The 16,930-nt window shown below is 46.0% G+C and overlaps 1 protein-coding gene and 1 long non-coding RNA gene across 4 annotated transcripts in view; both read right to left on the reverse strand.

Annotated features, from left to right (window-relative positions):
- LOC106960957 (cyclic nucleotide gated channel subunit beta 1) overlaps nt 1–10,769 on the reverse strand; it is a 39,029-nt gene extending 28,260 nt beyond the window's left edge. Inside the window, 20 exon segments of the mRNA XM_015054365.1 lie at nt 202–279; nt 1,920–1,961; nt 2,039–2,170; nt 2,375–2,442; nt 3,089–3,168; nt 4,724–4,751; nt 4,841–4,901; nt 5,416–5,445; nt 6,063–6,111; nt 6,196–6,296; nt 6,611–6,665; nt 6,741–6,765; nt 7,717–7,810; nt 7,976–7,990; nt 8,169–8,185; nt 8,405–8,495; nt 8,609–8,660; nt 8,738–8,777; nt 9,062–9,188; nt 9,444–10,769. Coding sequence (XP_014909851.1) covers nt 202–279; nt 1,920–1,961; nt 2,039–2,170; nt 2,375–2,442; nt 3,089–3,168; nt 4,724–4,751; nt 4,841–4,901; nt 5,416–5,445; nt 6,063–6,111; nt 6,196–6,296; nt 6,611–6,665; nt 6,741–6,765; nt 7,717–7,810; nt 7,976–7,990; nt 8,169–8,185; nt 8,405–8,495; nt 8,609–8,660; nt 8,738–8,777; nt 9,062–9,188; nt 9,444–9,670 — 1,412 coding nt within the window. The 5' untranslated portion in view covers nt 9,671–10,769.
- A 3,752-nt stretch (nt 10,770–14,521) lies between these two features.
- LOC106960964 (uncharacterized) lies at nt 14,522–16,294 on the reverse strand. 3 transcript variants are annotated; one of them, XR_001427685.1, is made up of 4 exons: nt 15,168–16,294; nt 14,941–15,073; nt 14,708–14,839; nt 14,522–14,570 (listed from the first exon to the last, which is right to left on the reverse strand). It is a non-coding gene; the product is annotated as an uncharacterized LOC106960964 (long non-coding RNA). The 3 variants fall into 3 exon arrangements; XR_001427686.1 differs by having other exon boundaries at nt 14,941–15,078; XR_001427684.1 differs by lacking the exon at nt 15,168–16,294 and having other exon boundaries at nt 14,941–15,090.
- Nucleotides 16,295–16,930: the final 636 nt, after the last annotated feature.

Genomic DNA, 16,930 nt, shown 5'->3' on the forward strand with positions numbered 1-16,930 from the left:
CAACCATCCATCCAACCAGAGATCCAGCTGCAGTGCTAGGTGGGTATGAAGGTGATGCGTTACTGAACTAAGCATTTCTTTCTATGCTTTGGAACAAGCCAGGTGTGCAGTGGAGTGATGGGTGGTTAAGCTCCGCCCACAAAGCATGCTAGCTGAGGTGAAGCTAGCAGAGCCTCATTGATCCAACATGGCTTAACTTACTGCTCTGTCTGCTTCTCCTCACTCTGTCTGCTTTTATTCTCTGTGCTGTCCTCACTGTCGTCCTGCAGGTTCTGCAGCCTGAACGGGCAGAAGAGCAGAGAGCTGCTGACAAACCCAACATCTGGAATGTCTGGAGTTTAAGGAACAGCTGGGGACTCCAGGAAGGCCGGAGGAATCGGCTCAGAGCTCTGAAACAAACTCAGCTCAGCAGAATCATTCTGGTGGTTCCCAGCAGAGTCCAAACTAAATATAAACTAAATGTTCTGGTTGGAAAACGGGTCGGGTTTCTGTTAGTACACAGTCATGACCTCCCATCAGGGCAGGTTTTATGGGCCCGGTCCGCTCCCTCCTTCGTTCATGTTGGAGGTTAAAGGTCGCAGTTTGTCCCACATTCTCCTCATCCGCCCTTCGCCCATTTTGGGTCCCATTTCCGACCTTATGCTGAGTCCGCATTTCAACGGGCTTTGGTGAACTGCATAAACCACAATTCATTGCTGGAGGTGACGTTTTGAGTTAGAAGGCGGATTTATGGCAATGTTTTTTTTCCATCTTTATAGATAATTTATAGAAAATATCATGACAAGGTACATTAGTAATAAAGTTTGATTTCATAAACTGAGCAGAAAAAAGAAACACAAAAAGAATAATCACAAACTGAGGAAAGCAAAACAAATGTAACAAATCTAAGACAAATTTCAAATCTTAAGATATTAACATGCTGGTATAAAGATGGGGCTTTTGTGATTTTATTTAAGCATTCTCTAAAATAAAATTATTTCACTTTAAAATGGAGGTGATTTTTAGAAAGACCAATGCCTAAACAGAGACCAGTCCGCCATGTTGGATGTGACGTTACGACCCAGGCTGTTCTGACCCTGAACCCTGACCCCTGATGTAACTGACTGAGTGAAGACTTCATAGGGGCGCCGAGCACCGGACCGGGCCTGATGGCAACTAGGGCTGTAGTGATACAATAATCTCACAATACGATGCACCATATTCTGCTTGCGATACGATATATATTGCGATATTCAGCAAACGATACAATTCAATACACTTTTGCAATTTTCTGAAAGATTTTAGAGGGACAGAGTGATTTTGGTGATATTTTGTGACTGTTATAGAGTTGGATTGAATTAATTTAACTGAAAACTGATTAAAAGCACCAACTACACAATACCTGGCTCTGGTTGGACATGGACACAGACTTAAAGTCGACAGCTGGACAAGATAAATCAAAGTGGTGAGAAAACATGTTTCTTTTAATTGAAACAGTACAAACTGTAGTTTGCACTGTTGGTGCAAATAAAGTGCACCAAGTAGCCTGCTCTGAATAGTTTGATACCTTTTTAACCTTGACACTTAACATCTGAAGGAATCACTCTAAGCCTGATGACTGAATCACTCTCCCGGCGAAGCAAGCAGTGAGTGAGCAAGGTGACAGTTGGATGTTACGATACTTGCGGATGAATATCAATTTTTTTCTAGGAAAGAAAATATCGATGTATATCGCAAAATCGATATTATTACACAGCCCTAATGGCGACGCATTGGTTCTACAGGAAACAGATCAATGGAAGGAAACCAGTAGGTCCAGTCTGATTACTGATTCAGCAGACAGAACCGGGTTGGACCTGCTGAGCCTCAAACTGACCCAACCAGGATTAAAGCTCCAGAACTGTCCAGAACCCATCTAGAGCGGGTCAGCAGTGACTCACTCCGGTTCATCCTCGTTCTCCTCCTCCAGGATGTTGGGCAGCCTGCAGACACACAGAGACCCGGGTCAGAACCAGGTTCTGCCTCTGGCCCGGTTTCGGTTCCGCTGCGCCGGACTCACTGGTCGTTGGACTCCGGCAGCGTTTCTATGACGATCTTGGCCGACCGCTCCACTTCCAGCTGCCGGACCGCCTCAGCCGCCGCCTGCCGGGCCATCTCCTCGGCAACGCGGGCCGCCTCCAGCCGCTGCAGCCTGACAGGAGAACCGGTCAGAACCGGGACTGGGACCAGTTCACGGGGCGGTTCTGATCACATCAGGAAACCTCTGAAGATCCAACATCCTGATCTAACTCTGGGTGTTGGTTCTGATGAACCGGTTCCGGCCCAGGTTCGGTTCTGACAGAAATTCTGAACTCGAGTGGAGACGGAGACGGAGTGAGGAAGAGGAGCAGCTGACCTTTCCTCCATCTGAGCGCCGTCGCCTGCTTCCTTCTTCACGCCGTCCATCGGAGTCAGCGGCTCTGCAACGTCCGCCTGCAACCGGCAACCATTTTATTGATCAATCTCATCCCACCTGTCCACCTGGGATCTGACTCCGCTCTCCGTTTACGTCGCTCGCCGCATCGCCATCACAGTTTTTTTCTGTTTTATCACTGTGAAATTGTTGAAATGGAAAAATTTGAACAAACTTCTTCAGTTTGCAAAAAGCGAATAAGTTTCAGACTTTTCTTAAAAAGATTTCAGCGGAGATGAATAAATTGAACAGACGTGATCTCTCCATCCCTGGTGGCTCGGTGCCTTACCAGAGGAACCGCTGGACTCGGTTTCCTGCTTGGTTTCTGGGCCGGCAGGGAGCCTGCCGCCTTCGTCTGGTCGGTTCAAATCACGTTCAGCTTTGCCGGTTTGGTGTAAATCACCAGGCTGATGGAAACACCCAATTCACGCTTTTCTTTTTTGCCACATTTTGAAATTTTGCACAACGGTTGGATGGAAACGTGAGTCACATGCTGAGTTTTCTTTACAAATGTGGGCAAATCTTTTCTACCTGCTGCTAATGTTGGAAACACTATTGAAATGTTCATGTTTCCGTGAAGCGAATTAATTTTCATAACTTGTGAAATGTGTGATTAATGGAAACACGGCGGCAGTCAGTGGGACGGAAAACCCGACTCACCTGCTTCACAGTCGGCGCCTCCTGCTGGGCCTCCAGGTCCTCCAGCACCAAGTCACTCGTCTTCTGAGCGCCGCTGACTGACAGGCAGAAAGAATCCGTCACTATGGATCCCAATGGATTCCAGTGGATCCCTCCCACCTGAGGATCTGCTGTCTGGATGAGGGTGGATCACACACCCAGACTGTGATCCAGAACGTCTGGATCACCTTTTCTGGAAGCGTTAAAATCATCCAGATGATCTGATTGGTCAGGAAGTGTTTGACCGGATCGTCACCAGATCCTCTGATCTGAGGTGATCCCTTCAGATCGTCTTTAGTCTCAATGATCTGAAGGGATCTTCCATGTTCGTATTTCGGGTCGTTTCCACGTGGCTTCATGGAGGATCTGAACTCTCAGGTGTTTTTGACCGTTTGGGTTTGAACTGAACTCGTTCAGACGAACACACAGGGTGTACTTACTTTTTCTCATGGCTGTGAAAATTTTTTTGTTTCAGCTGATCTTAAAGGAAGATTCATGTAATCAGAATTGATTTTTTGGGTTTATGGCCTGGAGGAGTTTCCCATCTGACTGAAGAGGTTCGGCTCAACTGATTGATCGATTGATTAAACTGATCGATTGGTTTGATAATTATTTGGCTGACTGAAAAATTGACCCAAAACAGTCTCTGTTTTCCAGATAAAACCTAGGTGTTTCTAAAATGTCTGAAGTTACAGATTGATTGGTTGGTTCACGGACCGACTGATCTGTGTTGGACCAAAAACACCCGAAGCATTCTAGTTTTTTCCAGATCAAATCTTTATTTTCCTGCATCGCTCGCGGTGAATTTGCTGCTGAAGTGGACAACTGAACATCCAGAGCTCTCAGTGTGAAGCAGCCCCAAACTGGACTGAAACCAGTTCCTCTGCAGAGCCCCTGCTGCCAGTCCTAACCGATCCTCCAGAGGAACATTGGGCTGAACCTCCTGTAAAGTCACGGTCCTGGTTCTGCTTCTGAACACAGACTCCTTCTCTTCAGGCAGGTGAAGCTAAAGCTCGTTAAGCTCGTTAAGTTCCAAAGCAGCGAAAGCTTCCTGTGAGCTACAGGACTGATGGCGTCAGTCTGCCGGCTGTGTGCTGCTGTCAGTGAGAGCGACTCTATCCTGCTGCTGCTCCTTTTATTTTAGGGGCTCAGGCGACTTCCCCCCTGAAACAGAAGGAGAAGAGCAGCGCTGTTAGAGTCCACTTCACCTCTGACAGAAGGACACCAACCAACCAACCAGCTGCTCTGCTCATGAGTTCTAACAGCCTCAGACTGACAGACACCTGTTCAGTTGTTCAAATCAGTCCTTGTGCAGGTGAGCTCCTGCATCAGCACGGAGTGTCACAACCTGACGGTTTCCCTGGAAACACAGGAGTAAGTCTGAGGACGACTGGAGGCTCAGATCGCTGGATCTCATTGAAACCAGAGAAAAAAGTCCAACAGAAAGCAGGTCTGACATAGAGCTGTCACTCTGCTTTCCTGCCTGCAGGCAGAACTCAGGGTTTACGTAACCCATTTCAGCCGGTAGTTTCAGGAAACTGGACCGTATGATCAGAACTAAAGATCCAAACGGCGGGCGGGTGGGGGGGTCAGAGAGTTAAAGGATGTACTTACTGCTCTGCATGTCATCACTTCCTGTTTCCTGCATGAAGGAGACAATTCAGAGCCTTAGTGAAGGTCAGCTGACCCCGGCTGGATGTACGACGAGTTTTAAACAGACGGCTCGCTCACCGGCCGGGGGACGGGCTGCGGCAGCATGCGGCCGATCCCGCTGACGATCCAACCCACCATGCTGCAACGCAACAGTTCAAAGGTCAGCAGGAAGCAGGCGGTTGGATGGGACTCGAAGTCTGAGGTCTGGCTGAGACAGCATCATCCATCCATCCAACCAACCATCCAACTAACCATCCATCCAATCCATCCATCCATCTAACCATCCATCCAATCCATCCATCCATCCAATCATCATCCATCCATCCATCCAACCATCCAACCAACTAACCATCCATCCAATCATCATCCATCCATCCAACTAACCATCCATCCATCCAACCAACCATCCAACTAACCATCCATCCAATCCATCCATCCAATCATCATCCATCCATCCAACTAACCATCCATCCAATCCATCCATCCAACCATCATCCATCCATCCATCCAACAAGCCATCATTCAACCATCCATCCAACCATTCAATCATCATCCATCCAGCCATCCATCCAATTAACCATCCATCCAACCAATCATCATCCATCCATCCATCCAAAGATCTTTAAGTTTAAACAACAAATATTTCCACCTACTTTGGCTGCTGCTCTGCTTCCTTTGCAGGTCTGAATAAATGAAAGAAAAGCAGAAAGTTTGAAATGAAATCCTTCTGTTACTTTATTTTATTACAGACATAAAGTAAACATCTACCAACATTCTGCTTGTCATCAGAAGTTCCTTCAGTTTTCCACAACAAATCATCAGATCCCTACATTTTTTCATGTCCATGCATAATTAAATGTTTATTGCAAATTGTCCACAAAAATAATCAAAAACGTTGAGCTTAAGTGATGCTAACTCCCACCTGCAGGTGGCAGCGTTTCTTACTTCTGCCACTCTGCTGCCTCAGCCTGACTTCATGTCAAGTTATCATCAGTGATCGATGTGGCGAGTCAAGAAAATCGAGTTATTTAAGAACAAATATGTTTGTGTTTCATCTGTTATCGTTTTTCATCTTTTTTCTTGTACAAGTAGATTTTTGGAGGTTTAATGACAAATAAATCTAGCAAAATAACTTGCAAATACCTCAAAAGTAGCACCAGAAAATCAGGGATTTTAATTGCAAAAAAATTTCAAAAGCAACCGTGAAATCCTAGAATATGAGTTATTCCGCTGAAAATACAAATCAAACATCCAGGTGTAAAGCCGACCAACAGGAGTGAAAACAAAAACCCAGACTCACTCTGACTCTGGAGCAGGTCTGGTGGCTGAAGGAGGAACTGCAGGGGGCGCTGTGGCATTCCAAAGGAAGCACAAATATTTCAGTACAGCTCATCTTCCTGTGAGCATCAGCCATCACCACAACCAGCACTAACCTTTGGACGGAGCTTCAGACTTGCTGGTTCCTTCAGTCTTTGGGAGGGTCTCCGGCTGAGGAACCACCTTCACAATGCCGTGTTTGATCCAGTCCATCATGCTGGGAGAAAAACACATCACACATTTACAGGATCAGTAGTTCAGTTCTTCTGACATAAAGATCCACTGCTGTTAAACACTCAGGCAACCGACCAACCAGTGAATCAACCACAGAACAACCATGCAACCAACCACCCAGCAACAAAATCAACTAAGTCAATCAATGAATCAATAAATCAACCAACAAATTTTGAAAAGTAACCAACCAAATAACCAACTAACCAACAAACGACTTAACCAAATATCTAATTACCAAAACCAGTCAAAAACAAAAACACAACCAATCAGCCAAACAGTTGTGATGCTAACTCTGACCTGGGTGGAGCGGTCTGGTCCACCGGCTCCAGTTCCTTCCCGGCACTCTGAGCTTCTGCAGGTCAAACATGGGAACGTGTTGCAACATCAGCTTCCAGCTGCAGGAATACTATGATGTGTTGATGCTCACCTGCTGGAGCTGCTGCTTGCTGCACCTGAGCAGGAGCAAAATCAGGTGAGAAACTCACAAAACCACCAGCAGGTGAAAAGACAGAAATCAGCTGCTGGTTTCCTTCCCTGAAACTCCCTGGTGATTTTAGCAGGACTTCATTTACAAGCTGCTGATAGAAATATTCTGTTTGGTTTCTTTGTCTCAGATTGCTGCAGTGATGACCTGAGGTGTTGGAGTCTCAGTTCTCAGGATTCTCTGACCAGCAAAAAGTTCAACCTCCATGAAATGTACCACAGCTGAGGCTGCTGCAATTGGTAAAGTTACCAGCCAAGAACTAACAGAATTAGTTATTTAGCCTGTCCCGAGATGAAACTATGACTTTTCCAAAGTCATGTTTTCACCATCTTATTCACTCATTTATAAATGTCACAGGTTCAAACTAAATATTTACTCAGCAAGCTAAATGTTTGGCTTCAAGCTAAAGATTTAATAAAATTAAATCTTTACAACAGCAACAGATACTTAGCAAGCTAAATAAGCTAAATACTAGATGCTAACTAAATATTTCTAAATTTTGGTTTTAAATATGTAGGCTCAAACCTAATATTTAGTTTACAGACAAATACTTGTTGAGCAAAATAAATATTTAGTAAGCTACCATAAACCAAATATTCAGTTTACAAACTAAATACTTTTAGCTCCAAATAAAATATTTAGCTTGAGGCTAGCTAATTAAATGTTTAGTTTTAAAATGATATTTATAAATAAATGGACAATGTGCTGAAATGACTGAAACATTAATCTCCATTTTATCCTCTCATAACAGGTTCGATTAAAAAAACTATTTATTGCTGTTAATAAATAATAGTGTGCAACAAAAAAGGCTCCCCAAACTGTCGCCATGTTTCATGTAGTGTCTGGTTCACGGTTTTCGGCACTAAACACGTAATCGATGACATCATCGGTGACGATAGACAGGGAAACCTGGACGTACCTGAAGCTGCTGCTCGGCCGCCTCTCTGCTCCTCAGTTCGGGCTGAGGAACAACTTTCTCCAAACCCTGAGAGATCCAGGCCATCATCCCTTTCCTGCGGAGGAAACGCGGGTCAAGCTGAACGCCAGGGGGCGCCAAAGATCCAGCTAGATCACTATTTGGCATCCTGGCTGCTGACTGCTTTATGAAGCAGCTCACTATCTGGCATCGTGGCAGCTACTGACTGTAAAAGCAGCTCAGTATTTGGCAGGTTACTCACTCATCGTCGGGCTTGCTGAGAGACGGAACAGAAAACGTCATCACGTCGGCTTCTTCTATCTTTAATTCACTTCCTGTTTCTAGCTGATTCAGAACATGTGGAGCCTAACAGCCAAACTCCCTCTGCTTTATTCTGGTTCTGTGACCCAAAACCCAACATAGAAATGTTCAGATTTACACTCGGGTGTGTTTACCTGGCTGCTGCTTCCTCCTGAGGCCAGACAAGAGAGAGAGGAAACAGGAACATCAGGTGACGTTCTGGATCAAAACACCGCTGTTCTTCAGAGATTACAGAACCCGATCCAGTAAGCATTTCCTCCAGATCCTAGCTCCGAGTTTTATTCATAATCTGATTCTCGGTTCAGCAGAACCTGAACCTGGGTCAATGTTTTCTGCAGAACCGGACACAGGTCCAGCGTCTGGTCCTCACCTTGGCAGTGGAGTTGGCCTGGTTCTGGTTAGCCAGTGGCGCCGGTAGAGGGAGAGCGCTGCTGATCCAGGTCAGCATGCCTGGAGCCGGACTGAAGACGGGAAACACCAGAATCAGAAAATAAGACAATAAACCACTTCATGTCTTCAGTTATTCTTCCCCAGATGGGTCCCTCTGAGGGGAAACGGACCCGTCCGGACTCACCCGTTCCCTGCAGACGACTCGACTTCCTGATTCAGTTTGTCAGCTTTTGCAGCTGTTGATCAAACAGAAAGAAAGTTCAGTGGAAAGAAGAAAATTGAGTCAGTTTCCATGATGCACCAGGGATCTTACCGTCCTTCTTGCACTCATCTTCAAACGTCACCTTCTTCTCCTGTTCAAAACACAAAAACAAGTTTTAAAAGGGAAGCTATGCTCCTCCTCCTGCACAATGTCCGAGTTCAAAACTCTGGAAACCCAGCGAGTCTCCGGGTTGGAAGAGACAACAAGTCTGGAAAACTACAAACTACTGATCCCTAGTCATTACTAAAATGCTTCAAACGTTCTGGACATATAGTTTAATGATTATCATCACTAAATGCTTCATAAATGTGAAACAAAACCTAAAAGATTCCAGGGTATGGAGAGAAACGTGTGACCACTGGGGGCGTGGCTTACTGGTTCAGGGGGCGGGGCCGCAGCAGGGGGCGGAGCCGCTTCTGGTTTTCCTTCCTTGGCATCTTCAGTGTTTTTGGATGGAAGTTCAGGCGGCTGGGGGACGACTTTAACCACCCAGCTTAACATCCTGGAAGATACAAACAGCCGTCAACCGACTGATACGAGTCGGTAGCTGGTCATTGGAAGACTTGGTGACTTGTTCATCAACAAACGGTGAGCAACAAGCCACAGGCGAAAGCCTTGGGGTGAAACCCAGGAAACGATAGAGATCGTTTATGTTGCTCCGCTAACGCCCATGGGCACGTCTGAATGATTAGCTTGAAATTTCACATGCATGAATTTGTCCGGTCACTTGGGTGTCGCCTGAACAGGCAAGACTCCCCGTAAATGAATGGAGAGGGAGCAACGTTGCCTCCTGTGTGGAGCTATCAACTCTGGACCAAAGGTAATGTTCACCCGTATGGGTCTCAAACTGTGGCTGTTAAAAGACCTGGTGTCCCGTACAGGTCTCAGTCTCTGGACTAAAGGTAAGGTCGACCCATATGGCTCTCTAAATGTTGGTTCTTGTGGAGCAGGTGTCTTGAATACCACTCTAGCTCTGGTTTTCATGGGACCCGGTGCCCTGTATAGGTCCCAGTCTCTGGTCCTCAGGAGTCTTAGTCTTGCACGTTTTAGACATTCGCCTGAAGGGAATGTTAGTTCTGTTGTTGGTTCTGATGGGGACCGTGGTGTGAGTCCTGTTGGGATCCAGTTCAGGGAGCAACTCGGCTGGAAGTGAGTCCAGGTCTGGAAACAGATGGAAACTGAATAATTAGCCTGATCTCCTCCAGGCTTCCCTGTTCTGTGCTTAATGGTGTTTGGATCTCGTTCAGCTGAGTGTCAGACCCAATCAGAACTGACTGGTCTCGACCCTAATCCTCCCCAGGAGGCCACTGGACATCAATACAAACATTTAAACTGGTGCCCAGTTTGTCACTTTCACTCCCCAGTGTGTGTTATCCGTTTAGCCGGCCGTGAAGTTGGCCGGCTTGTCTCTCGCCGAGTCTTTCTGTTCAATGGGTCATTGTGGGTCGACATACAACCTGTGACTCGGTCCGGTTCTGAGCTGGTCCAGAACTGAACAGGACAGTCAGTGAGGTGAGTTAGCCAGAGAGAAGTGGTCAGTCACAGTTTACCCGCTCAGTCAGTAGGTTGGTCAACAAACGGCTGATTAATCTGCTCCAAGCGAGTTCTGTATAAGAGGCTTGTGACTCGGTCCACGGTTCAAAATGAAACTAAAGAGCCAGGAGGTGAAAGGTTGGGAAAAGAGCGTTTCCAGCAGTGGTTCCCACCCTGGTCCTCTGGGAACCCATCATGTTGATCACCCATTAATTTAGTCCAGGTGTGTGGCAGCCAGGAGACACCCAAGACATGCAGGACAGTTGGTCCTGAGGATCAGGGCTGGGAACCACTGCTTCAGAGGAGAAGGTCTGGTCTTCTGAGGGTTTTCAGGGGTAGATCAGAGGGTTGGAGAGGAGGACGTTTGGCCTTTGGGGTCTAGAGGAGTAGGTCCGATGGTTGGGATGGACTTTGGGGTGGGTAAGAGTAGGTCTGGCAGTTGGGAATGCTCAGATATGTAGGTTTAGTAGTTGGGTGAGGTCTAGAGGAGGAGGAAGTTCAGTGGTTGGGTTGGTGTTTGGGGTGCAGGTCAGATCTTTAGGGTATCCTGTCCTACCTGAACAGTTCAGTTGGGTCCCAGCAGCATCCCACAGAGCCGCGGTGAGGAAAGACTAACAGGAATGTGAGTGCAGTGGGAGGATTACAGAGCTAACAGGATTACAGAGCAGCTGAAGGACAGAACCGGACAGAGCAGGGGCTCAGATTACACCTTAAGAGGCCAGGAACAGGACACAATGCCCAGAGCTGGAGCCCTGTCCAGAGAACAACACAGTTCAGTTCAAAACAGACAGATGTCAAATCAGTTTGCTAACCGTCATTAAAGATATTCAAAAACTTTAAAGACTATAAAGTCACAAAGGTTTCTAACCCAGTTTCTAAAGTCTGAGTGAATCTGGAGAAGCAGGAGATTCTATCACTGATACATCACTGTTCTTCAGGGCTGAAGCTGGAAAACTACCATCATCTCATCAGTGTAATAACTAAACGGACTTTAGATTCAGACAATGCAATGAAGGTCTGGACCTGCTGGTTCTCAGGCCAGAACCTGGCCTCGGTTCTCAGAAACAAGGTTGGACTCTTGTAGTTTGTTCATGATGAATCTTCTTCGCCCTCCAGGGCTATCAGTGGCGTACCACAGGGCTGTGTGCTCAGACCAGTTCTCTAGTCTGCTTCCATTGGTAAAATGACCAGGCAGGATGGGATAAACGTTCAGTGTTATGCTGATGATATTCAACTGCATCTATTTATAAACCTGATGAATCTAATCCACCAGGTAGAACCTGAATGACTCCAAACATTCTGCTTTTAAATTCTGATTAAATAGAAGTTGCTGCTTTTGGACCAGGAGCCTCATGTATCAAACACTGCCCAGTTTTCACACTAGAACTAAAACGGACAAATTTAGAAAAGTGCGGCGCACAAAACGCCTGCTGACCTTTCCTTTATAGATCCTGGTTTGTGGGAAACAGAGCAGCTGCTGCTCCGCCTGTCGCCTCCATAAATACATCTTCATGTAAATTAAATACCTGGAAGTCTGCCGCCACGTGAAGCAGTAACCATGGCAACGGCCTTGTTTGTAGCACAATAGTATTTATAATAGTTATTATACATTTTATTTAAAAGGTGCTTTCACTTGACAAAACTAAAACAAAGAAACCCTCCAAAGTAAAGAGTAAAGCTGTCCGGGTCGGACCTGCTGCAGCGGCAGAGCCTCCGGGTCGGACCTGCTGCAGCGGCAGAGCCTCCGGGTCGGACCTGCCGCTGCGGCAGAGCCTCCGGGTCGGACCTGCCGCTGCGGCAGAGCCTCCAGCCGGTCTACAGACCAGAGAGGCTCTGAATGTGGACGTTTGCTCTGCAGACAGGAATCAGCAGCAGGAGCTGCATTCACAGAGTAGAGATGCTTTCTGTCCATAAGGCACTTTCACAAGGCGGGCGGCTCCACTGGAGGACGGCTGCAGCTGGACCGGTACCGGTACCGCTGGTACCGCTCTAAGTTCTGCTCAGAGCTCCGGGATGAATCTAAACGCTGATCGACCATCAGATGGATCTGATCTGTGATCAATCCTCCATCAGAGCCAAAGCTCCTCAGGTAGCGGCTCACCTGGATCAGCTGCTGATGGACCTGATCAGAACCGAACCTGGTGGATCCATCTGCTGATCAGCCTGTTTTCTCTCCAGTCAGAATGAAATGAGCCTCAGATGCTTTCAGACGATGAGTTACATCTTCATGAGACAAACTGAGGAAGTTATTATTTACGTCAGAGTGAAGTTTTACCTTCCTTTAGTTTATTTTCTTTATTGTGTGAGTGTTAGCTTACTGTCTGAGGATAAATGTGGTTCAGTTTCATCGTTTAAACACTAAAATATTAAAATCATGAAAACCATCTGGTTTGATGCTTCCTGGTCTAAATAACTGAATGTCTCAGGTTTCAGTGGTTTGTAGTTTATTGTCCACAGATAAAGTTTGTGTGGCTGCCGCACATTTTCACGGCAGGTCAAAGGTTTGCCTTTATTCACGTTTTCATGCCTCGTTCATTTTATACATGCCGACTTGTGTGTAAAATATGGCGCCGCAGTTTTTGTGCGTATGCTGCTTTATGCATGAGGCCTGAACTTGTGAAAAAGATCCTGCTGAATCTGATCTGTTGGCATTAAATTATCGTTAAATCAGAAAGTGAAGAACCTCCAGGATGTCATTTAAATCCCAGATTCATAAAGTTTCTGGGGTTTTCTTTTTCACCCTGGGAATATTAACTCTCTAACTGATCCACGAATCTCTTCAGGTTGGAACTCGTTTTGTTTCCTCATCCTGCCTCCTGTTTGCAGCTCTGAGCTGCAGGATATCAGTGTCTCCACGCTAAAGCTGTTAATGTCGCCCTGACCAGGATTAGCTGCTAACCAGGCTAAGCCCAGCGTCAGCAGAACGTGGGATTGGAGCCTCCTGACCCCGATCAGCACCATGCAGCTGCTGCAGGACTCCATGCCCCCTGCTGAGCATGCAGGCCGCTGCTGTAGGGTCAGAGGTCAGAGGGCGGCACGAGCTGCTGCCGCCCTCTGCTGGACAAAACTGTAACAGGATGAACTAAAAGCTGACTTCTCAGATTGAGCTCCGCCCCAGAGCAGGAAGCAGCTCCAGTCCAAACATTTTGGCACAAGCGCATCAAGCTGAATATCTAACAAAGATAAAGTTCTCAGATTTATTGGAAAATGATTATAGATTCCAAACAAACATGGATTTGCAGCTTTGCTTCATTAACAGAAATGTTAATACTTTTTAAGGCATTGATTGGAAAAAAAATGAACAAAATGCAGTTAATTTTGAGGAAGAAAACCAGGATTTAGTTCAACTGTTTGAAAACGTTTTTTGTCTTTAACAAAGTTTAATAAATTTAATTAGAAACAGGTTTGGGAGCAAAAACATCTCTGGATAGAAGTGAGGAACCAGGACTGGACCGGTTCTGCTCCGCTGCCCATTTGGCAGCTCTACCTGGATGTGTTACCATGGAAACGGGCCACAACAGGCGCTGCTGCTGACTGACGGAGGGGATGTTTGAACATACAAACCTCCTGAACTTTGCTCCTTCAGTCGCCAGTCTGCGTCAATGACATCACTTCCTGCTGTGACTCACCTGAGGCTGTGCAGCCAGGTGAGGGTGATCACCTGACAGGGTCACCATGGAGACCAGAGGACAGGTCCATCAGGAATCTGATGGAAACTCAGAATCGGTTAAACCTTCAGGTGTTTTCCTGCAGCGCTGATCAAACGTCCAATCAAACTCCACAGAAACTTCCACACTGCAGGAAACCCACTCCCTCTCCCACTGCAGCTGTAGCAGTCAGTGTTTTCCTGGAGAGGGAAAAGTCTTAGATCCTTCAGAGTCGTGGCGTCTGAACGCTGAGACATGCAGAGAACAGATTCAGGCTGTGTGTGTGTGTGTGTGTGTGTTGTAATATTAAATCTCTATTTCAAACCAAACAAGCAAAGAAAAGAACAAATGTTGACTTTTCCTGTTTTTACCCAGATTTACAGATTAGATCCTACAGGAAGTTTTGATGGGCTGCACCAGAAGTAAAACGTCTTCAAATGTTTGGTTTTGATCATTGCAACATCTAGAACATTTACATTTTTAAAATTTATAACAGTCATACAATAGGCTGAATACACTCCATTTGTCACTACATCTTAATAAACTCCAAGTTCTCATTCAACTCGTCTACCTGGTTCAACTCTTCCATGTTTTTCTGTCTGGGTCTTCCAGGGTTGGAACCGGCCAATCAGAGGAGAGACTCCCAGATACCTTCAGCCAATCAGGAGCCAGCGCAGAACCTCAGAGAGGAATTCCTGTTGATGCTGATGTGGAAAAGTCTGCTCACTGAGTCATGCAGCCTGAGAGAGTTAGTGTGTGTGTGACTGTGTATGTAGGTGTGTGTGTGTGTGACTGTGTGTGTAGGTGTGTGTGTGCGTCAGCTGGTGTATAAACACCACACCCTGTCCAGTCCTGGATCATAACGGAGCTGCTGCGTCTCTGAAGGTAAGAACTCGTCTCTCCACGTCGTTTCAGGTTTTAGTTTTCGGTTCTTCGGTCTGAGGGAACCAGACTCTCCTTCTGAAACTCACAGCTGCAGAGAGAAGTTGCTTTGTGAACTTGTTGACTTAACTCTGAAAATCTAAGCTTCTGCTGAAAACCTTCAAAATAAGAGCACAAGCCATCTCTTCTCACCAACATGAAGGACCTAATCTGAAGCCAAATGAATCCGTCTCTCCACTATTACTGCTCACAGTAGGAATGTCCTCAGGCATCGGAGGCTGGCAGAGCGGAGACTCCTGAGGTGTGCACCTCCAGCCCGTGAACTCTGACCTCATCAGACGTCCAGGTAAAGACAGAAGTTAAAAATGTGGACTGGCCCTTTAACAGCTTGGTTACTAAGTGATGAAGTTTGTAGTTACCTGGTCAAAGGTGGATGAAGCTCTTCTAATGCCGACTAACGAGGCTTCAGTGCTCTCACATCGCCGAGCGACCCTGCAGTTACGCAACCAGCCGCGCATTCCTGCAGCTCTGAGTGCATCTCCTTATCTGCAGACGCACCTTCAGGAAGGCCCGGCCCGGTCAATAAATCAAACACACCTCGCTAGTTCAGGGTTCACCGGCCGGACTCTGGAACCGACTGTTCTCCTGTCTGATTAATCTGATTCCTCTGGAAGATCACGATGACCCGAACTCTTCCTCCTGCTCATTACCACCTTCATCTCTTGCTTTAATTTAAAAAATAACATGGAAAATGTGCAAAAATATGTAAATGACATGGAGGGGGGAAAAAGATCAAGAATAGTAAGTCCAAACATCTGACCAACTTCAGGGAACCGAAGCCAGAGTTAGCAGTGAGCAGACGGAGTCTGGGCCGAACCGAAAAACAGACGAAGAAGGTTCTGAAGCTTCACTGCTGCCAAGAGCTGCAGAGGAAACGGCTAACGCAGCCGGAGGAGTCCGATTCCAACATGGCGACACCCGCAGCACCGCTAACGAACGTCGCTATAAGCTAACATGACTTTTAATCTGTTCACATGATAAACATGTTTCCACCGCAGCTTCCTGCTGCTGCTGAGCGGCCACATTGAATCATGAAGTTATGAAAAATCGGAACTGGAGGTGGTCTGACTTGCTCAACGCTTTCCAGGAAAATCCGACTTCAGAAACTATTCCAGCTGATTTTTCCGACTAGGAAGTCAGAATTTCCCAGTTGATGCTACGCAGCTAAAGCTGGAAAACATCCAAAGATCAGGGAAATATGAACAGAACATCAAGTAGCTACAGTGGAAACCGGTCCAAAAGACAGAACCAGAACATCTGGTGGAAGGAAAGTAAATGAAGATCAGAAAGTAGAAAACTGAACATAAAATGAACTAAACCTGGACAAAGATCTGACAGTCAGAAAACAGGAAGTAAAGACAAGAAATATGAGGCTTACCAAAATAAAACAGGAAACTAAAAGCTATGACTCAAAGTTTGAGATTTTGCTAAATAACAGAAGTCCAACATGTGAGGACACCGTGTCTCTGGGTCAGGAACCGCTGGGTTCTAACAGGAAGTTCTTCTGCTAACAGGAAGTTCTTCTGCTAACAGGAAGTACCTGTTGTGTCCTGCAGGTGGATCCATCATGGCGCTGGTGTCGGAGTTCCTGGGTCAGCTGACGTTGTCTTATGGGGGGGTGAGTCTCATGGTCCACTGAGCTCCAGCAGGGGGCGCTCTACTCTATCACACCACAATTATTAATCATTGGTGACACATTTCTGTTTATCAGCCTCTTTAACAATGAACTCTGATTTTATCATTTATAAAAAATGAAACTTAAAATGCGAGGAAACTGTTTTAAATGAGGCAAAAAGGTGCAGAGAAGAAAATTTTGTCATGTGTGTTTATGGTGAGAGAGACGGAGTTTAAAAATGCCTTTATTTCACACTCCTCATGTCAAACAAAACATTAATTCTAACTCAGAAAGGAAAAACTAAAGATGCCTCATCTAACGAACACAAAACATCATTAATACCTCACTTCCTTACAAAGACATCAATATTCTTTAACTTAAAAAACTCAAACTCCACACGAATTTAAGCAATTATCAATGTCCCAAATAAACCAGCATCATCTGTTTGATGACCGTTCTTTTTGTTTCTCCTCGACAACCATATTGCCAGTTTTGCAGTCCCAGAAA

The sequence above is a fragment of the Poecilia latipinna genome, unplaced genomic scaffold (genome assembly GCF_001443285.1).
Source record: "Poecilia latipinna isolate Pla-1442-1.1 unplaced genomic scaffold, P_latipinna-1.0 Scaffold1247, whole genome shotgun sequence".
NCBI lineage: Eukaryota > Metazoa > Chordata > Actinopteri > Cyprinodontiformes > Poeciliidae > Poecilia > Poecilia latipinna.